This window comes from Equus przewalskii, chromosome 8, assembly GCF_037783145.1.
Source record: "Equus przewalskii isolate Varuska chromosome 8, EquPr2, whole genome shotgun sequence".
Lineage (NCBI taxonomy): Eukaryota > Metazoa > Chordata > Mammalia > Perissodactyla > Equidae > Equus > Equus przewalskii.
The window spans coordinates 16,775,050-16,796,984 of record NC_091838.1 but is presented as its reverse complement, the minus strand read 5'-3'; the positions used below and the strand labels follow the sequence as shown (position 1 = coordinate 16,796,984).

General features: G+C 34.9%; 1 protein-coding gene across 1 annotated transcript in view; it reads left to right on the top strand.

Moving 5' to 3' along the window:
* C8H8orf34 (chromosome 8 C8orf34 homolog) overlaps positions 1-21,935 on the top strand; it is a 370,490-nt gene that overhangs the window by 331,169 nt on the left and 17,386 nt on the right. Inside the window, 1 exon segment of the mRNA XM_008518734.2 lies at positions 8,995-9,088. Within this exon segment, the coding sequence (XP_008516956.2) occupies positions 8,995-9,088 (94 nt within the window).

Here is a 21,935-nt window from a genome sequence, read left to right as displayed (position 1 = left end):
AATCACACCAGACCCCAAAATCAAAATCTACATCCTAACAAGATCCTCACCGGCTTCATAAACACCCTGAAGTGGGAAGCACTGCCCTAACGTGTTCTTTTCAATGTTATTTCTAGAGAGTAACATCACGGAAATTCCCCAATTCTGTATAATATCGGTAAAGAGAAAACGTTTATTAATAAATCTATGGGTTTTGTTTATTCCTTTACTCTCAAGAAGAATATTTTTGGTTGATTGGGGTATAAATTCTCTCTAGCTTATGAGACTCATTACTGACGTACAGTTTGAATTTACAAGTATGTGCGAACTGCCCTTAAGCTTGTCGTTTTTCAGGGGTTCTGTATCACATAGTATTTTTATCTAATATTGGTGATATTTAGATTTTAGCTCTTTTGTAAACCAACAGCATTCGTTTAAAAAACATCCTTTATAGTAAAACTATAAGTATGATCTTAATTAATGAAGTATTAACTTATTGAGTTAATTTCACAGACATTAATCTACTTGGTCCTGAGGAAATATATATTCAAATCCTTCTCCATTTAGGACATGTTAAGAATGTGAGCCATAAAATGATGGTTTTTGGTTTTTCTCACCTGTGTCCTTATTCCACTTTTGCCCTCTTTCTTTATGTTAGTAGAATCAGTAAACAGTAAAAAACAGTATTTATAAATGTTAGAAGCATTGAAGTTGAAACTGAGCTAGCAAACATTTGCTTTTATTTACTGCACACTAAAACTCAAACAAACCATAGTGTTTACATTTTTAACATATTTAACATTTCTTGCTAAAGTTTGAGCAACTCTTTGCAGATCAAAGTCTCTGTTTCTTTTTTTTAATTTAGTCGTATTAGACAGAATCGGAACCACATGATGTTAGACAATTCTTTTTAGACCTAAATCAAAACTAAGGAGACGATATGGTCTCTACAAGTAAAGCTAAAATACTACACTTTCTATTTTTTAATCTATTTTTTCCAAAATAGGATTTGTCTTTTTGACTAAATAAAAAATAAGATATTTTATAATAGTCTACTTTTCCTAATCCTCAAAATGGTTCTGACAGTTAAAAAAAATAATTGCATGTTCTTTACATATAAGGCATTAACAGCTCAGATAGGAATAAAAATAATTTCACATTGCAGAAATTTTAGCTTTTAGAATCATAATATTAACATTCATTTAAAAATATATATAATTTAAAACTATCAAAATCAAAGACGCTCAAAGCTTGCTTTGTCACACTTTTTATAGAGAAGTTAATCCATTTAAAATATATTTCCCTGATGAATAATTGAGAAGCAGCCTACCATACTGGTTAAAAATCCCCTAATCGTTAGAGAAATTTATCAATTTAAATATGTATTCATCAGACAAGTATTGTCGACTTAAATGGTTGAGAAGCTATAAAGAACTGAAGAGTGAAGTTAATGGTTTTTAAAACTTTTTAAAGAGCCATTTAGAGCAGTTCTCTCAATTCCAGGAAGTTAGCTGGTGAAGGCCGGAGGCAACACACAGAGGAGTGTGAACTAGCACAAGGTGTCAAGTGGCAGTTTCACAGTCTCTAAGAGTGTCAGACGGGAAGAGAAGCATGTGGAGCAGGCAGGCCTTTTTCAAATCTGTTGAGGCTGGTTTTGCCAGCTATGCCATCTGAACTGGAAAGGGGCTCAGTTCTATGAAACAAGATATCTTAGCATCACTTCCGAGGCCAGTTTTGATCTGTCTTATTTCTCCTGTGCTGTATTCTGTGATCGCTAGTATAATGAAGTTCTGACTATACTTCTGATGGAAAGTGCATGACATTATTTCCCTCCAATAAATAAGATCTACTTTACTTTTTATTATACACAGAGATTTACTTTTTAAAAATTGAAATAACTGTTGTTTAGTATCATAGTTTTGTTACACTTATGAAGGTAGGAAACAGAATTGTTTTTCAAGAAAACCCTGTTTTGTTTTGACATTTGTTAAGAATTGATACTTGTTAAAGGATAATAATTTTTTAAAAAGTTGCAATTATGACTCATACAGATATAACACGAACACACATATCAAAGATTTGTCTAACCCATTAATTAATAAGGGAAGCAATAAGATGTTACAACCAGTGCCAAGGAGAACTGAAACCCTTACATATATAGTCAAATAAGAAATACTGAAATGAAGTTATAAATACTGTAGATGCAAAACCTGGTAAGGTTGATCAATAGCCGTAGGGTAAAAATCAGTTGCATTCAAATGGATGCAATTGATGGACAAGAAGTACTTGCACTACTATCAATTTCTATAAATTACATATTTGTATAATAGCTCAAAGTCAATGAAAGACCCAGAGCCTCCATGGAATAAGATAACTGGAAGGACATGCTTGAAAAATGACTTCTTGTTCATTGACCATACCCAATAACCTTTCATCCATTTCAAAGTCTTTCACAAATTTATCCTGTGATTTCCTCAGAGAGAAAAGCCAGCAAGTGGAATGAATTAGGAAATAAAATGGAGTGCAATCCGATGCGTAGTGAAATGTAGCTAATTTGTCAGATAAATTTATTTTAGCAGCTTGCATTTATTTTGTAATGCTTTTCACAATCTACCATATTTTTCTAATTTTTGATTATTGTTCCTTCTCTTTTCTTTCCCCAAATCCTATTAATTCAAACTTAAAGCTTCACAAGCTTATTACTTCCCTCTTCTTAAGTTTTAATTGCCCTCTTACAATTCGCAAAAGAAATGGGCTATGGAAGTATAATTTACCAAAAAATTATGGATTACAGCCCGATAATACAAGATATTTCATTAACAAATACAAAAAGAAACATATTTTTGAACTTTAATGATTTAAGTATGTAAATTATATAGAGAGAATTTCATTTTAAAGGAAGTATGGGCTTCATTCTTTGTCAGTAGAAGCCCTCTATTAAATATATCGGGAGTGAAGTGTAATTTGTTTTTCTTCAGGAATCTTTTAAAATGAAAGAGATTAATCCTTCTAGCAAGATGGAAGCTGAAGTTTTGTCCATTATTTTCATACATAACCAAAAGGAGAGAAATAGTTAATTGCATCAGAATTAAAGTACTCAATGGTGAAAATTTGACCAAAAGAGAGTTTTTTCTCTAAATATACTGAACTTCCAAGGCCACATGTGACATAAATCAGTGACTGATTACATTTAGAGAATCCAAAAATAAGCTATCCATGTGGAATAACAATACTGCTGAAGTTTATAAAGCCCTTATTCTGTTAGCAGATAAAATGATATGTTGATATAGGGCTAGCAACTGCTCTCCATATGATACTTGTCACTATTTCCCACCACTCCTGGTCCCTGGATATTTCCATACTTATGGTGAAAGCATTTTAGAAAAAGGATCAATGGCTTTTCTTCTAAAAACAACCCAACGAGCTTGCTCTTGGGAATAGGAAAGAGTTTGTATTATATTCAGACACAATTTAATATGACTGTAGAAAAATTTCTGAATAAGTTGGCAAAGGGGAACATGTCAACTCTTGTTTTTAGAAAGGTTCAAGATTTCAGTTCCTTGACTCCATCAAAAAGAATTATAAGTTGTCTGACGGGCTGAGGTTTGAACATACATATTCCTGCCTGTCAGCATTGATAAAGCAAACAGGTGCGTTATATTACTAGCTGATTTGAAGGGAAAACAAAAGGAAAACATTTGAACGATCTATTAAGAGTCATATTTGTACTGTCCCTATGATTCCGACAACTCAACATTTTAAAGTTCTTCCCAAACTTCATATTTTACCAAGCTAACGTTCCGTTTGTACTTTCCGTAATTTGCAACAAAGAATAGTTGAGTGCTGCTTATCTGTTCAGGAGTAAAGCCACTAAAATCAAAACCCAGTCAGTAGTATTGCTTAATATTCTGAGCTATTGTGGGAAAAAGTAACACAATTGACTTATTTGTCATATCTTTGCTTATGAAAACCAATTTTAGTATTGGGGCCAAAAAGCTAAATAACGCAAATACTTTTTTAATTAAAAATATTTTTTCAAGATCACTTTAAACCTTTCTGTTTTAGATGAAGAGCTTTAGCCATTTGATTTTACCTTACAAAAAACCACCAAGATCATTTCTCATATTTCTTCTTTCAACACCAGAGCCTGCATGTTCTATTTTTGAGAAACTGCAGGGATGTGATTTCCCTCTCTGTTACATGACAATTTTTGAAATTTTGCTTCTGTTGTCCTTTATATGGTTATGGAATTTTAAAACTAAGGCTGTTTACATTTATACTGTTTCTTTAGTATAGCCCTGCAAGACCAAATCTAATAACTGAGAAATTTGAAAAAAGAAAACAAATGAAATCCTAAAAATAAACACTGATTTATACCTAAATTGTGTATTCCAAGATTGAATAACTTTAATTGTTTGCTGACTTCCCCTACAATAGTCCATTTAGTGCCTCTGACATTCTATTGACTGTCTAAAGGAATCTAGAAATGTCCTTTGTGAGGTACTAGAGATCATCTAATTCAGTGTCTTCACCCCTTTGTTCTATCCCAGGAGGGGAAGTGGCATGCCCTGGATCAACCAGGATAAAAAGCTATGACTCTTGACCCTTGGGGTCAGGACTTGTCACTGCAAAGTCTATCTCTCATGTGATAGGAATTTAAGTTTTAATCTAATTAGCATACTGTGTTCAAGAGTGGCTAGTGCTAAAGGAACTGTATTTTTATTTTAAAAATGATAACTTTTGAAACTTTGTTTTGTTGGAATTTTTTAAATGAGCCTTTTTATTTTAGAACAGTTTTAATTTACAGAATTATTACAAAGATAATGTAGAGAGTTCCTATTTACTTCTCCCCCCAGTTTCAACTATTATTATTATTTTATATTAGCATGATACATTTGTCACAATTAATAAACCAGTATTGATACATTATTAGTAACTAAGTCCATACTTTATTCAAGTTTCCTCTATTTTTCCCTAATGTCCTTTTTCTGTCCCAAGACCCCATCTAAGATACCACATTATATTTAGTGGTTGTATCTCCTTAGGCTCTTCTTGGTCGAGACCATTTCTCAGACTTTCCTTGTGTTTGATGACTGTAACAGTTTTGAAGGGTATTGGCCAGATATTTTGCTGATTGTCCCTCAGTGGAGATTTGTATGATATTTTTCTCATGGCTAGACTGGGATAATGTATTTTTAGGAGGAAAATCATAGAGGTAAAACTCCATTTTCAGCTCATCCTATCAAGGGTGTATGCTATCAATAGAGATTGTTGCTATTGATGTTGACCTTAATCACCTGGCTTTAGGTAGTCTTGCCTTCCCTGTCCATCTTGTACTCTTTGGAAGAAAGTCAGGATACACAACCCACACTGAAGAAGTGGGAAGTTATTCTCCACTTCCCAAGGTCGGAGTAGCTACATAAATTATTGAAATCGTTCTGCATGGCATGTTTGTCTAGTCTCTCCCATTCATTTATTTATTCAATCATTTATTTTTATCAGAATGGACCTGTAGATATTTATTTATGCTTTGAGTAATAACCTAATTCTACCTTATTTATTTTGTTGCTCGAATTGCTCTAGCTTTGGCCACTGAGAGATTTTTCAGTTGGCTCCTGTATCCCTTTGAAATATGCTCATCATTTTGTGTGTCTGTGTGTATGTGTTAGCACTTTCTTGCTTTTTTGGCACTACAAGATTCTCCAGGCTTATCTTGTATATCTTATATATCCTGCCTCAGTCCCAAAATCAATCATTTCTCCAAGAGCACTGGTTCTTTCACTGAAAAATGGTGTTAGAAGCCAAGATCAGGGGCTAGTTGTGTTCGTTGTTGTTGGGGTATCATTGTGTCTAAGTCCTCTCAGCTGCCAGAGCAGGGAGATATATGTGTGAATAGTAACCCATGTATATATAAATATCTAGAAATACTTCTATATGTACCCATCAGTGTGTATAGTAAGCTCAACATGAGCTCATACTGATGTCTCCAGCTCTATGACATCACAGGTGGATCATTCTAGCCATGCTTATCTGTAAACGCCCCCTCCAATAGTGAGAAACTTGGGTTCCATCGTCTGCCATCAATTTGCTTCACTGTTTAATTCCAGAGTGTATATATAGTTGTTTCAGAATTGTTAACCCATATGCCCACAAGAAACAACTTTATCAACTAGGGTACAGTCCTTATGTGCAGCTCCTTTTGCTTTTGATCTTAGAGACTTTACTCGTTTCAGTTACTTAGATCAGCAGCTTATTCTCCTACCTGCTTCAGTGAAGTTATTTCATACACCTGTAATGCATTTAGATTCTTTTTTAGCATTTTGCTTCCATCCCAGGATCCCTCAACCCCCTAACTGACTTTTTTCATTTGCATACATTAACGTTTACCCTGTGGTGTGAAAGTCAATGGGTTTTGACAAATGCTTAATGACTTGTATTTACCATTATGATATCATACAGAACAGTTTCACTTCCCTAAAATATCCCCTGTGCTTCAACTATAGAATCCCTAATCTCCTTCCCAAACTTGTAGAAAATTGTGCCTGTTTTGAAACTCTAGATTGAGACTAAACAGATCCAGAGGTAACTATCATAATCAAGGAATGGCAGATAGTATGTTTCTCTCATACAGGAATTTTTTTAAACAAAGTAGACATTTAATGTTTGATGATGTCATGCTCTTAGAAATCAGGGGTCATCAGCCTTTATTTTTATCTTGTTAGTATTTGTTTGAACAAAATAAAGTAAAATATCTCAAGCTGGAGGAAAAGATCACTGAAAGAGGGGGAAGACGATAAATGAATTTGAGAGGTCAAAACAGTGAATTGACAGGTCATGCTGATTTTATGCTTTTAATTTTCAAAATATGTTTGAAAAGATTTTCTTAAATCATGACTCAATAAATTTGAAATTGGTACTTATATTTTATTCCAAAGGTGATCCATTCTTTCTTCTTCTTTCCTTTCTACTGATAGGGAACAAAATTGCCACCCTAAAATGTGTCTCTTTAATGTAAGGATTATTTTAGGCTGATTATTTTGTTGTTGTTGTTGTTGTTTTTTTTTTTTTTGGAGGAAGATTAGCCCTCAGCTAACTACTGCCAGTCCTCCTCTTTTTGCTGAGGAAGCCTGGCTCTGAGCTAACATCCGTGCCCATCTTCCTCTAGTTTATACGTGGGACGCCTACCACAGCATGGCTGCCAAGCAGTGCCATGTCCGCACCCGGGATCCGAACCAGCGAACCCCGGGCCGCCGAGAAGCGGAACGTGCGAACTTAACCGCTGCGCCACCAGATAGGCTGATTATTTTTAAGAAACAAAAGACTCAGAAAGTTTCTCTTGTTACCTCCTCCTTAACTGCCTAAGAGAATTTAGATAAATAGCCTGTAACAAGAACAGAGCCATAACCAGAGATACCTACAAAGAATATGGGCTAAATGTGGTTGGGGAGACTCAGCAGGGCCTAGAGATCAGAGTCCTCTCCATGTCCCATTGTCTCTGCATGGCATGGCAAATGTTTGTTTACCATGTGAATTGCCTTCTTCCCCTTTGAAGTCCAAACCACTACCCACAATAACCTCTTGTTTTCAGCTGAAGATGTTATTTAATGTGATGTCTTCAGCCATTTTGGCCAGTTACTCAGTTTTCCTGGGTCTCTCCCATGTATACATGTTATTAAACTTTGTTTGATTTTTCTCCTGCTAATCTATCTCCTGTCAATTTAATTCTTAGACCAGTCAGAAGAACCTAGAAGGGTAGAGGAAAATTTCTTCCTCCCCTACACTACCCTTTATCCTCTCCTTTTTTTTCTTTCTTACTTTCTCCTACACAAATGCCTACTGAGTGAGTATCTATTTTTTGCCAGGCACTGTAATACATGCTGGAAATGCATAGGCAAAAAAGGTTACCCAAGTCCTCAAAGACTTTCCACGTTATTTTAGAAGCAGGAAGATATGAAAGAGCAACTACTGTGCAATAATTGTTATATTGGTGCAATAAGTGCATAAAGGAATAGAGGAGTAACTCGGTCTTGGAGGATCAGGGAAGGCAATAGAGATGACACCTGAGCCTTGGGAGGAGTGTTAATGTTTGAGACAGAGAAATAAATGTAGTGCATTCTAGGTAGGAGGTATATTATGTGAACACATCTTGACAGATCACACAGAATGACAAAATTAAGGAGCTACCAGTTAATTATAGCTGGAGTGGAAGTGTCCGTTGAGGTGGGATGGACATGGAAAGTGGTAGGACAGCAGGCTGGACAAGTAGGGGTCATGAAGGACCTTGAGTTTAGATCTTATCCTGGGAACAATGAGGAGGCCACTCAAGGATTATGAACAAGGTAATGAATACATGATACGACATTGAAAAATCTGACTTTGTCAGAGAACTGGTGGGGAAGATAGGGAGGGTGTGAAACTTGATCCTAGAAAACTTCGTAGATGGCTATTACTGTGGACGGGATGAGAGATGATGAGCATCTGATTTAGGTCAGTGACGGAAGGCACAGAGCAGCAAGGAAGTATATGAGGAATATATTAACAAAAATAAGGAAGTAATAGGAGAAAGGAGGCAGTGAAGTACTACCGAAGGATATAGTTGAGAATGTTTTCTAAATCCCACTAACCTTGATTCTCATTAAAGGGAATTTGAAACCTTGACAGCAAAGAGGCACATTTCGTGCAATTTTACGTTGAATATTTCATTATTATATTTCCAAGAATGGGTGCCAAGATTTCCATAAAAATATTAATTCACGAAGGAATGTAGTCTAGATAGATATCTTTTCTTATTAAGACATTAAATCTTATTAAAAGGTGAATGTAAAGAAAACGATTTCAAAGTTTATGGCATGTCGCTGACATCAAAATGAGTTTAAACTTAGAACTCTTCTATGTTGTGAGGAAATTCTTAGGGTTTTTTGAACACGTAATTCGCGGAGATCCAAGTGTTCACTCATATTGGTATTCATGATATCAATCTAGAGTTTAATCCAAAATGAATTTTTTCTTTGGCAGGATGAATCTTTAAAGCAGTTGCAGGTAGTTCATCAGCCGTGGATCTTGCCAAGTGACACAGAAAGTGAAGGAGTGGAAGCAGAACAAGATAAACGTGAGTAGTCACTGCTGTTTGTTGACAAATTGCTTTAGCTAAAAGAAATCCACAATAAAGGCGTATCCCTATCATAACATCAAACAACGTCTGCAAAAAATTTAGACTTGTTTAGAGAGAGCTTGTAAAGATAAGCTGTACTTCAAGCCTAAAAATCCTGATTCAGTGATGTCTTAATTGTGGTGCAGATTCCTTTAAGCTAACTTTCTGAAAAGAAATGTAATGTCTTAAAAGAAGGAATTATTCTTCCTGAAGACTACATAAAATGTCCATTTGGACTGTGAATCTTCCGTAAGTACTGGAGAATTATGTCAGTGATAACTTGTGATTATTAAAAAGTTTCCAAATATGTTAGGATCAGCTCATTATTATGTATGAAATTATCATTATTGGTTAAATGAATACACTATGTATATAGAAACTTTTCTAAGTTCACAAAACAAATTACTATGATAATAATACTTAAGACAAATAGAATAGACAGCTCTTGATTTAAGCTGCTGAATTATAATCACTGCAAAGAATGGATTATTATAATTTGGCATAACTCAGTTGATGCTCTCCAGGGGCTTATTGACATTGTCAGACTTATGGGTTCAGCGCTCTAAATGAGAGGTTAATGTCTGGATTATATAGAAAAAAATCAGTTTAAAAAATAACAACATATAAAAGTTTATTTTTTTTACCAGGGGTACCCTGCAGAGAGAAATAAAAATTGTAAGTGATAATGTAGCTCTTGTGATAATTGATATGAAGTTATTAATTAATAATCCCCTGAGCCGTAGTCACCAGAGAGACCTAATATGTTATATAGGTAGCATTATGATGCTGTATCCAGGGCGATCCAGGAAATTACTCTTCTGGGTTAAAGGGCATTTTCAAATATCCTTATCCCACTTCTGGAGCTGCAGGCTTACGTGGTCAACCAGGAGAGGGACCTGCTCAGGTGAGAGGAGGAAGCATGGAGCCCAGCTGTCACTCAGCTGGCACGTTCAGAAATACAATGAATAGCATGGTGACATTTCATAGATTCTATCGGAGGGAAATAACACCTTCTATAGAAAACAGCTGATGAAGAGTCAGAAAGCAGACGGTACTTACTTTAAGCAAGTACAAAAATAAAGAGAGTATTTTGGAAGATCTTTAATGCAAGGGATCCTAAGTAAAATGGTTGAGGAAAAGAGCAACATGGGACACAAAGAAAGGAATCCCCCGAATCTGAAAGAATTAATAGTGACCCAGAACTTCTATGAACACAAACACAAACATACTTATACCACTGCCATCCCCCCCCCCCCCACACACACACATTTGAATGTCTATAAGCTCTCATTCTAGAGTTTGGAGTTGATAATTTTCACCAAATTCTTTTGAAGCCTTCATAAATTTTGTGTTAAAAAAACCCCTTCAAGCTATGTGCATGTGTATATTATATGAAGACAATATATATAATTGGACTAGTTGTCCTCTGACTGTTAGATTCAACACACTGGTGCCCAAAGTGGGCAAGATCATGTGAACAACATCCTTAGAGGATCACCATGTGTTAATTCTATGAATGTGCCATAACTTATAGTGAACTAAAACTTAAAAGCAGGAAAAGAATGGATTAAAATAGCATATTTAATCAAGTCCAAACTCAGACTTATTTCCTTTCCTTAAAATCCATATGTCTCCAACATTCAGTCTGGAAAGCAGCTTAATAAAACAAAGGAGACAAAAGTCCCCAGAAATTTCTTTAACCCTTATCATCTAATCATATTGCCTTTCTGCATATACTTTAACAAGACTTTTTTTTTTTTAAAGATTTTATTTTTCCTTTTTCTCCCCAAAGCCCCCCGGTACATAGTTGTGTATTTTCAGTTGTGGGTCCTTCTAGTTGTGGCATGTGGGACGCCACCTCAGCATGGCCTGATGAGCAGTGCCATGTCTGCGCCCAGGATTCAAACTGGTGAAACCCTGGGCCGCTGAAGCGGAGCGCACGAACTCAACCACTCGGCCCCGGGGCCGGCCCCATCACAAGACTTTAATAATAAGTTGTAATTATCTTTTGTTCTACTAGGCAGCAAATTCTTTGCAAGAAGGAATCCGTTTTCTTCATCTTATTGAGGTAATAATAAGACTTCAATAAGTGTCAGAAGAATTAATAAATGAATGAATGAATAAATAGATTTCTTTGGTACTTTCTAGCTTGTTCATCAGGACTATTGGAAATCTAAAACAAATAAAATAAATAATAATTGTGACTGAATAATTGTCATAGAAATTATAGTTTTATTCAAATTTTAATATTGGATTTATAATTTAGCCATGGATTTTGCCATGTGGTCTATCAGTCACTCTAAAGAAGGACATTCTTGAACCCTCTTAACCATGGACCTAGAACCAAAAATATTTGATTTCAGCAACGTTGTACTTGGAGGTGACCCTTGACAATGGTAAATTGTTTGAAATAAAATCAGAGTTTAAAAATAATTAGGTGGTAATAGCGGCCATCTGGAAATGGAATGCTAGCCAGCATTCTAGCCAAGCTTACAGCATACAGATGCAAATACTTTTCAAGAGCAGCATCCAACCTTCAGGTGGTGGGACACGTGCAAGAAGGAGCCATTGAGGCAATGGCATCTCCACTGATACTTGTGTTAAATGCGTGTGGTTTGTGGAACAGCTGGCAAGATATATATAGATCATTTGCCTCTTTATTTTTCCAATGAAAGGAAATAAATGATATAAATCTATGTGAACCCAGCATCTGATTTAGAGTCTAGGAGTTCATATATCAGAAATTTATGAGTGAGGAAAAGGACAAGATTCATCATTCCAATGGTAACACCTGTTTCTTGGCTCAACTTTCTATAAATTATACCCAGGTAATTTTATGGAATTTTCTAATTTCTCCTGAGACAAAATTATCATGGTGGAAAGTTTCCAAATAACATCTGAATCTTTGTAGTGGTGCATATTTCTTCCTGCATCATTTTATTTTTTTATTTTTTTTTTTTTTGAGGAAGATTAACTCTGAGCTAACTACTGCCAGTCCTCCTCTTTTTGCTGAGGAAGCCTGGCCCTGAGCTAACATCGTGCCCATCTTCCTCTACTTTATATGTGGGACGCCTACCACAGCATGGAGTGCCTAGTGGTGCTATGTCCGCACCTGGGATCTGAACCGGACCCCAGGCCGCTGAGAAGCGGAACGTGCCCACTTAACCGCTGCAGCACCAGGCTGGCCCTCTTCTTATATCATTTTAAAATAAGGTTTAGCTCAAATAAGTTTTATAAAAGAGTGCCTTTTAGGAAACAATATCTTAATTAAATGGGAGGCTTTGAAAACTTCTATTATAAACAAGATAAGCAAACCCTTGATTAAGTAGATTTTTTTCTTTACTCTGCTTTTAGTATAAAAGTATAAATCACAAGTTTAAAAAGCTCATGTTAGGAGTGTGCTTGTTTTTAATCTCTTAGATTATGGTCCAAAGTTGCTAAATAACTTAAATCACAGGTATTTGAATCTGCTGGGGGTACTTGTTTGATAGGCACGTTCCTGAACTCCACTTCACACCTCTGATTCAGAATCTCGGTGCATGGAATTCTGCATTTCTAATAAACTCCTCAGGTGATCTTTGCTTGTTCTAAAGATTGAGAACTACTGGAATGAAAAATCCAACGGATCAGAGGGTTGTCTTTGCAGAATTGTCTCTATAGTGTTGTTTGATTTTGGACCTTGTTTCTCTAGGCTGCTTTTCCCATCTGTAAGTTGTTTGGATATAAAATGTGAGGATACAGAAGAAAGAAGGCTGAAATTTGAAGGAATAAATATGGAATAAAATTGAGGGACAGATGTTCTAGTTAGTAGATTTGACATCTACAAACGTGCAAAGTCATAAGACAACTACTCTCAAACCAGCCAGCACACTATAGCTATCTTTTGGATTTTAAAATCTGAATAACCAAGCTAAAAACAAGCAAATAAACAAAAAGCAAATCAAACCAAAGAAAACAACAGAGATGCCCCAAATAAATAACAGCCAGATTAAGTGGGAGCTAATGCTTGGTGACTCGTTGAGACTTTAGATTTGGATTTAGGTCTTGGGCCCTGGGGTCTGAGTTCTTAAGGCACATAACAGTTGGTGATTTGGCCCTGGGTCTGCAGAAGGCAGGGGAGCTGGTATGATGACTTTGTATGAAGCCTGACGCCTGGAGGAGCTGCCTCATATGCAAAGGGAAACAAAATACCTGTACTCTCCAGCTGTGGAAAACAGCAAGGAAGTTTGCCATCTGTTCTGGGCTTTGGATGGAAAATATAAAGTTATTCATCAGAAATCCAGTTCTCAGTTCCGTCCTTTGGGCTGTTGGGTCCAAACTTAAAACAATCCATATTGTTAGGGACCCAAAATTATAATAAAAATTGGCCAGCATCATTAAAATTCAGAGGATCCTTTCATATGTAAAAGCAAGAACTGAGGCCCTTACAACTCCCAAAGATTTAAAAATCAGCTCCTGAAAATGAACTCTCAGAAAAAGTATACAAACTGCATTAAAAGATACAGCAACACAAGGGGAGAGTCAGCAGATGCCGGAAGCATTAGAATTAGCATGACCAGAATTGACAGCAATAGGATAATCGGAAAGAGATTACATTAAAAATACATTGAAAATATTTAAAGGCATAAAAAAAGGAAAGGAACCATACTGAAAAAACAGGTAAGTGAGGAAAAAGACAGATATTAAAAGATGATCAAAGAATTCTACAAGTAAAAAAATAGTAATGATGGAAGTTAAAAATTCAGTCACTGTGTTAAATATCACGTTAAAAAAATCCGAAGGAAGAAGTAGAGAAATGAAAAATGTGTCTGAGAAAGTGAGACAGAAAGCAAAAAAGATACGGAAAATTTGAACTATAGGTCAAGAAACATGATATACATGTATATAAAATATTATATGTACATATATACTATGTGTATATAAAATATATATTACAAGCTCCAGAAGGAGAGAAAATAGGAAGATAAGCAAAGTTTTAATCCTCAATTTGGGGAACATAGCAAACACTATGTATTTTAATATCTATGTTATGTAAATATAGAATATCACAAAGAGAAAAAAACCTTAAAATAGATGTATATACGAGAAAAGGTATATAGGTCATATAAAATAATAAAGTTAGACTTACAGGAGGCTTGTCATCAATTGAGACTGCATATCTTCTACAGGCTGGGAGGAAATCCTGTGCCCAGATAAACTACCATATATAAGTGATTATCATTCATAGAACTTCACTGAAGGAACTACTTCAAGATGTATTTCATCAAGAAAAATGAGTCCAGGAGAATGGTCAAGTACGAAAGAAACAAAGATGAGCAAAAAAAATTGGTAAACATGTTGGCAGCCCTTAATAATTACTGGTTAAAATTTAGAAAGATTAATTTCCAATAGAAAACAGCAAAGGGGGAAAAAGCAAAAAAAATATGACAAATAGCATATGCAAAAGGTGGTGGTATAAATAAGCCCAAATAGTTCCTTAATTGCAAAAACATATTGTATGAAATCAAAGATGAGGCAAAAGTGCTTCTTAATTCGCACTGAATTCCTGGGACTTGAGTGAAGATCAAACAGGATGATGAGTGTGAATGTACTTTGCAAATTGCTGTATAAGTATAGTTTATAAGTAATATAATAAAATTATATTCATAAACTTTGAGAGTCTTTAATCATCAAAGTGAAACTCAGATATTTTCAGCCTGTACAGTGTGACCTTACACATAATAGTGGCTCAATGAATGTTTGTTGAATAGTTGATTGATTGTACAAATTAAAATATTACTTTTTCTAGAACATAACAGATAAATATTACACAAAAATCACTTGATAATTTTGCCAGCAAAAAAAAAAAAAAAGAATTAAAACAAAACTGGATTCTATTTAACTCTGTATTTATATTTAGGTAATTGTATTAACCTAAAAATTCTGATCTACTAAGCTTTTATTGCACCTTATAGAAACATTTATAAAGATGAAACTAAAACTATAGGTTTTAGTTTATTAACATTTTTAAATAGTCTGTAAATGGTTTTAAATGTTAATAAGGCTAAATTTAAATTATAATGAAAATTCTTAGAATGTAGGAAAAGGTAACACTGGATTGCTACTTCAAAAGATTAAATATATTTTGATTAACAGAAGTTAATATTAAAGGATTAAAGTTGGCAACTTTGCTTGAACACTTAGTACTAATTTTGATGGTAATATCATGTAATTTGATAGTGTGTATATTTCAATGTTCTTTCCTTCTCAATATATTTTAGTGTTAATGCTGATTTTAAACTTTCAACATGCGTATTTACTTATCTATTACAAAATCATGACACAAGACCTACATTAATGTTTTATTCTGTAAACAATATCCTTTTTAGTATGGAAAAATGTAGAATTCCAGAAAAGTTGCAAAGATAATACCAAGAATTTACATATTCCCCTCACACAGTTTCCCTTATTGTTAACATGCCACATTGCCATGGTAAATTTACAAAACTAATAAACCAACATTATTATTAACTAAACATCAGATTTTATTTACTCATTGTGTCTCCTCAGTCCTTGCTGGTCTGTGACTGTTTATCAGCCTTTCATTGTTTTTTCATGACATTGAATGTTTTAAGGAGTACAGATCAGGAATTCTGTAGACTGTCCCTCAATTGGGATTTGTCTGACAGTTTTCTCGTGATTACACTGTGGTTATGGATTTTGGGGAAAAAGACCAAGAAGGTGAAACACTCTCATCATTAATATTGGAGGATATATGCTATTAGCACAATGTGTCCCTGTATCACCAGGCCAAACTAGTGTTTTCTAGTTTCTACCTTGTAAAGTTGCTTTTAACCCACCTTTCTATATAGTTCTTTGGAAATAAGTCAATAATTCCAGCCTGCATTCAAGAATTATGTCATCCCAATGACTTCTGGCCTCCACAGTTTCTGGTAAGAAGTCATCTGCTAATATTATTGAGGACACTTTGTATATAATGTGCTGGGGTTTTTTTCTTTCTGCTTGCGAGATTCTTTCTTGGTCTTTGTCTTTTGACAAAGTGACGTGTAGGTGTGGATATCTTTGAGTTTATCCTATTTAAGTTTATTGGATATATAGATTAGTGTTTTCCTCAAATGTGTGAAGTTTTCAGCCATTATTTCCTCAAATATTTTTTCTCACCTTCTTTCTCTCATGTCTCCTTTGCAACTCTGATTATACGTATTTTGGTACACTCAATGGTGCCCCACAGGGTCTCTGAGGAACTGTTAATTTTTCTTCATTTTTTTTCTGTTCCTCAGATTGGATCTCGATTGACCTATCTTAAGTTCTTTGAACCTTTCTTATGTCAGCTCAAATCTGTTGTTGAGCCCCTCTAATGAATTTTTCATGTTAATTCCAGAATTTCTATTTTGTTCCCTTTATAATTTGGATTTCTTTACTGACAGTCTCCATTTGGTGAGATTTCATTCTCATACTTTGCTTCAATTTATTTGACATGATTTTCTTCAGTTCTTTGGTGTATTCTTTGTCTAGTAAGTCCGTCATCTGGACTTCCTCAGGGAGAGTTTCTGTCGACTTCTTTTTTTTCTGTTTGTGGGCCATACTTTCATGTTTATTGGCATGAAGCATGTCACTTATACTTTTGTTTGTTAGTTGAAAACTAGACATTTAATATGATATAATGAGGCCACTCTGGACATTGGACCCTTACCCTCAGGATTTGTTGTTGCTGCTGTTTTTTCTTGTTATTTCTGTGACTACTTTTTGTTTAGTGATTTTGTTGAAATAATTCTGTAAAGTCTATATTATTTGTCGTGTACAGCCACTGAAGCCTCTGCTCAATAGCTTAGCAGTCAGCTAGCAATTGGGCAAGGTATTAAGCCATGAACACTCCAGCAGTTTCCAACTCTGCTTACACAGAGCCTCTAGGTCAACCAGAGGTGAGAGATAGAGCCTCTTTAGGTTTTTCCTGGGTGGGTGCATAGCACAGCACATCTGTGTGGCCTTCTAGAGCCCCAGGAATATATTGGAGCTTTTGAAAGCCTTCTATGGCTATCTTGTTCACCAGATTTTCCTTTTAATTTTTTGCTAAGCCTCTTATTTGCCCCAAGTGGTATCATTACCTCAGGCAGCTACTCTGTAAAACCTGATTGTTTTTGACAAATGTTGTAGGCACGAAGTTTCTCACTGAGTGAGCTCTAATTCAGGTCAAATAAAGAAAAATATTCACGTGAGGATTTTTCCAGGCAGCTTCCGTAGAGGTCAGTTAGTGACAATTCTCTAGATATGGGACATTTGAAGGAACTCCAAACCCGTTCTGCCCCCTCTCGTGGATCATAGGCTACTTTTATTAGCTCTTGTCATGGTGAGGTTGATGATTTTCAAGGTTACTACAGAGCTGGTGAGAAAGGTATTGATATTGGGTAAGTGAAAATGACACATAGCTCCCTGTTCTTAGTGAGATTCAACTGCTTTCTTTAATAAATGTTCTATGGATTGCTGCAAACCTTTGGTTAATTTCCAGAGTTCTGAAAAAGTAGATTTTGGTGATTTTTACTAGTGTTTCTCATTACTTTTATAGAGGAACAGATTTTCGGAGCTCCCTACATCTTCGTTTCAGAAGTGCTTTACCTCCCCTACTTTTTTTTTCATTTCATTAGCCTAGTTTCCTGTTTCTTTGAGGACTGGGAATATAATATCTTTATAATGGTTTATAGAACCAGACAATATCTGCTTCTAGTCCTAGTTTTATGAGAGGCTATTAAAAATTTTGTGGTAAAATAATTTTTGGGAAATTCTACATATGATTACATCATTTAAGAGACTCTCAATTGTAAGACGTACCATTAACATAACAGCTTTTCAAGAGGAGCAAAGCAGCTCTATAATTTTAAATGAACAGATCAAGTGTAATCAGCCTCCTCGCTTGAAATGGGGGAAAATATTGTCTATTGTTGACTTGAAGAAATGCTACAGCCTCTCTTCTAAAATATTTACATACTAAAATCACTGAGTACTCCTGCAGCAACAAGATCTGCTGGACTCTATTTGGCTCAGGTTTTTTGGCATATTTACTTGAGCTCTTTTTGTGGAATGCTTATTAATTTCTAATTTGCAGAATGCCTATAATTTGCAGAATGCTTATTAACTGCTGGAAGAACAAGTGTCCTGGGATTTTAGGAAGGACTAATCTAATCCAATTCTCTGAATCTCAATTCCCTCAATTTAGTGAAGATGAAATTGATGCTCTAAGAGATTGTGGGCTTGTTCATGTCACCTAGTTAGTAGTAGAGGCAGGAGCAGAATCGTCATAAATATTCATGGATTGATCTTTATCCAATAAATATAAAGGTAACTTAATAATTACCATTAATTATGTTGTTAAAAGCAAAACATTCTAGTGTCAAATTGCAATTTTTCATGATAATACTGATTATAGAGAATTATTTTGCTTATAAATAAGTTTTTGCAATTTCTAGAGGCAAAACACCTCTGAATTATTCATGTGGCATTTTTACTTTGAAATGTTTCCCATGTCTGTGTAAAATTCTAATATTATGAATGGTTCATTTGATTACTAAGCTCATAGAAAAAATTTAAAGTGTAGGATTTAATAACATATAAAACTTAATCTCACCAAATAAACTATTATTAAGTGTAATAGAAAAATGTGTCAAGTTGCTCAGTAGTATATAAGGTTACATACTTCAGACTGTCTACTTTGCTCATTAAAACTTCCTCATCACATGCAATAATAGTCAGAAAATTTCATAACAAATATCGGAGAAGGCTGCATTTAAACAAGACAGCTGAACCATTCTTTTGCAATGCAGAATTCTTTGGATTAGAGTATTTTATGGAGTGGAATTCTTTAAAATTAAAAATAGGAGATGCATGCTTCAATTTTTTGTTATTTTAAGAAATCAAAGTTATAAATGAGTAGCACATGTTTTTAATCCTTTTACCAAACAGTTTTTGTTTGTCTTGGAATATTCTTATACTTGCTCTAGGTGTGGCCTAAAAGTAAAAAGTAAAGTAATGAAAAGAAAATGAAGAAAAATCTAGTTCATTCTTTAACCTTGATGGCTTTCATTTCTAGGGCAGCCTTATATCGGATGGGATAGCTCTTTCACAAATGAGAAGGCTGTATTTGCTGGCTGCAAGTAAAGCCTATTGGTTCATTCTCTATGGATTTTGTTCTGTATATTTTCACTTACTGCAAGAACTTGAGCATGTTCACACTAGACAAACTGTTCCATGATTTCCCTTCGCTCATTTTGCAACATTGACCTGCTTCACCTTCACAAATTAAACACACCTGGATATTTTTGTCCTAAACCAGGAATTTAGTTAAGATTCTCCGATAAGTGCCATATGCCTCATAGGCCGGATTACCTCCTTAGCACAATCGTATTTATGGATCTTGAAAAGTCAACATACATAGCATGAAAAGCTGCTATGTGTTGGGCTCTATGGCATGGGAGATGGAAAAAAAAGGTTATGATGTCTTTTCTCTAGTAAGTTAGAAAGAAGTACATAAACATCTGTAGCAGGAGGCATACTATTTCTTAAGAGATAAATAGAATGTTAAGGAAGTCAAAGGAGGGAAATACCACTCTGAGTCGGCAGTAGGTACATGGGCTTAGAGAGATATACATGTGGAAAGTGGTGTTTGAACTGAGAGATGGGTAGGATTTTGAAGGGCTGGGATGGGTGAGAATGTCGTACAAGCAAGAATAACAGCGTAGACAAGAACACAAAGACAGGAAGAGCATTGCTTATGTTTAGTGGCCCAGGGAACATAGCAATTAATACTGTTTGGCAAAGACACTGCACGCTTACACAAGATTAGAAAAAAATAAGTCTGGAAAGGTAAATCATGAAAAGAACAGAGAGGGTCCAAATTGTAAGGATAAGAAATGTAAATTGATAAAGTAGACAGTGAGGAAATCTTTACATAGGGAGAAACTAATGAGAACATTCATATTTATAGCTTTGGATAACACTAACTCAGATAATGAGGAGGCCCAGGTGTTTGGCCTTTTATATATTTCTTAACTTGATGAGAAGAAAACTTGTTTTTGAACTACCTGCACACTAGTGCTATTTCAAACAGAGATCATCATCTCCCTGAAACATACCATTTATGAAAGACTGACAAACTTTTTTTTAAAAAACATCTTCCTTAGTAAGCAAAGAAGTTAAACATGGACCAACTTATGTGCAGCCTAACTTATAGGAGGAGGAATAAATCATTGTGAAAATGCCTTTTAAATCTCTGTTGTTGGGACCAACCCAGTGATATAGTTGTTAAGTTCGTGTACTCAGCTTTGTGGCCTAGGGTCCGCGGGTTTGGATCCTGGGCATAAACCTACATACGACTCATCAAGCCACACTGTGGCAGCATCCCACATACAAAATAGAGGGAGATTGGCACAGACGTTAGCTCAGTGACAATCTTCCTCAAGCAAAGAAAGATTGGCAACAGATGCTAGCTCAGGGCCAGTCTTCCTCACCAAAAAAAACTATTATTATTGGGTATAGTTACTAGTCTATCAGTAAATATATGTAGCTCCAGCTTATAATTTTCATTCTATAAACATAATCAACTTTAGAGTAAGCTCTTACCTGAAGTCCCAAAGCACACATGATTTATATATTTTTGATATTAGCTCCCTTATCAGGTTTACAAATATTGTCTCCCAGTTGGTAAGTTGCCTTTTCATTTTGTTGATGGTTTCTTTCACTATGTAGAAGCTTTTTAGTTTGATGTAACTTGCTTATTTTTGCTTTTGTTGCCTGAGCTTTTGATGTCATATCCAAAAAATCGTTGCCAATACCAATGTCAGGGAACTTTTTCACTATGTTTTCTTCTAAGAGTTCTACAGTTTCAGATCTTACATTTAAGTCTTTAAAACATTTTGAGCTGATTTTGGTGTATGTTGTAAGATAAGGGCCCAATTTCATTCTTTTGCATGTGGATACACGGTTTTCCCAGTATCATTTATTGAAGAGACTATCCTTCCCCCATTATGTATTCTTCACACCCTTGTTGAAAATTAATTGACTATATATGCTTGGATTTAATTCTGCGTTCTCTATTCTGTTACATTGCTCTATGTGTCTATTTCTATGCCAGTGCCATATTGTTTTGATTACCATAGCTTTGTAAGATAATTTGAAATCACAAATTGTGATGCCTTCAACTCTGTTTATCTTTCTCAAGATTGCTTTGGCTATTCAGAGTCTTTTGTGGTTCCATAAGAATTTTAGAATTATTTTCTATTTCTGTGAATAATGCCATGAGAATTTTCATAGGAATTGCATTGAATCTGTATATTGCTTTGTATGGACATTTTAGCAGTATTAATTCTTTCAACCCATGAGCATGGAATATCTTTCCATTTATTTGTGACTTCAAGTTCTTTCATCAATGTTGTATAGTTTTCAATGTACAAATCTTTCATCTCTTTGGTTAAATTTATTCCTAAGTATTTCATTCTTCTGATACTATTGTAAATGGAAGTGTTTTCTTGATTTCCTTTTCAAATAGATCATTGCTGGTGTAAAGAAATGCAACTGATTTTTATATGTTGCTTTTGTATCCTGCAACTTTACTGAATTTGTTTATTAGTTCTAACAGGTTTTTGTGTAAGTGTGAAGTCTCCAGATTTTCTGCATATAGGATCATGTCGTCTACAAACAGTGATAATTTTTCTTCTTTTCTGACTTAGATGCCTTTTTATTTCTTTTTATTGTCTGATTGTTCTTGCTAGTATTCCTGTACTATGTTGAATAGAAATAGTGAGAGTGGGCAGATACT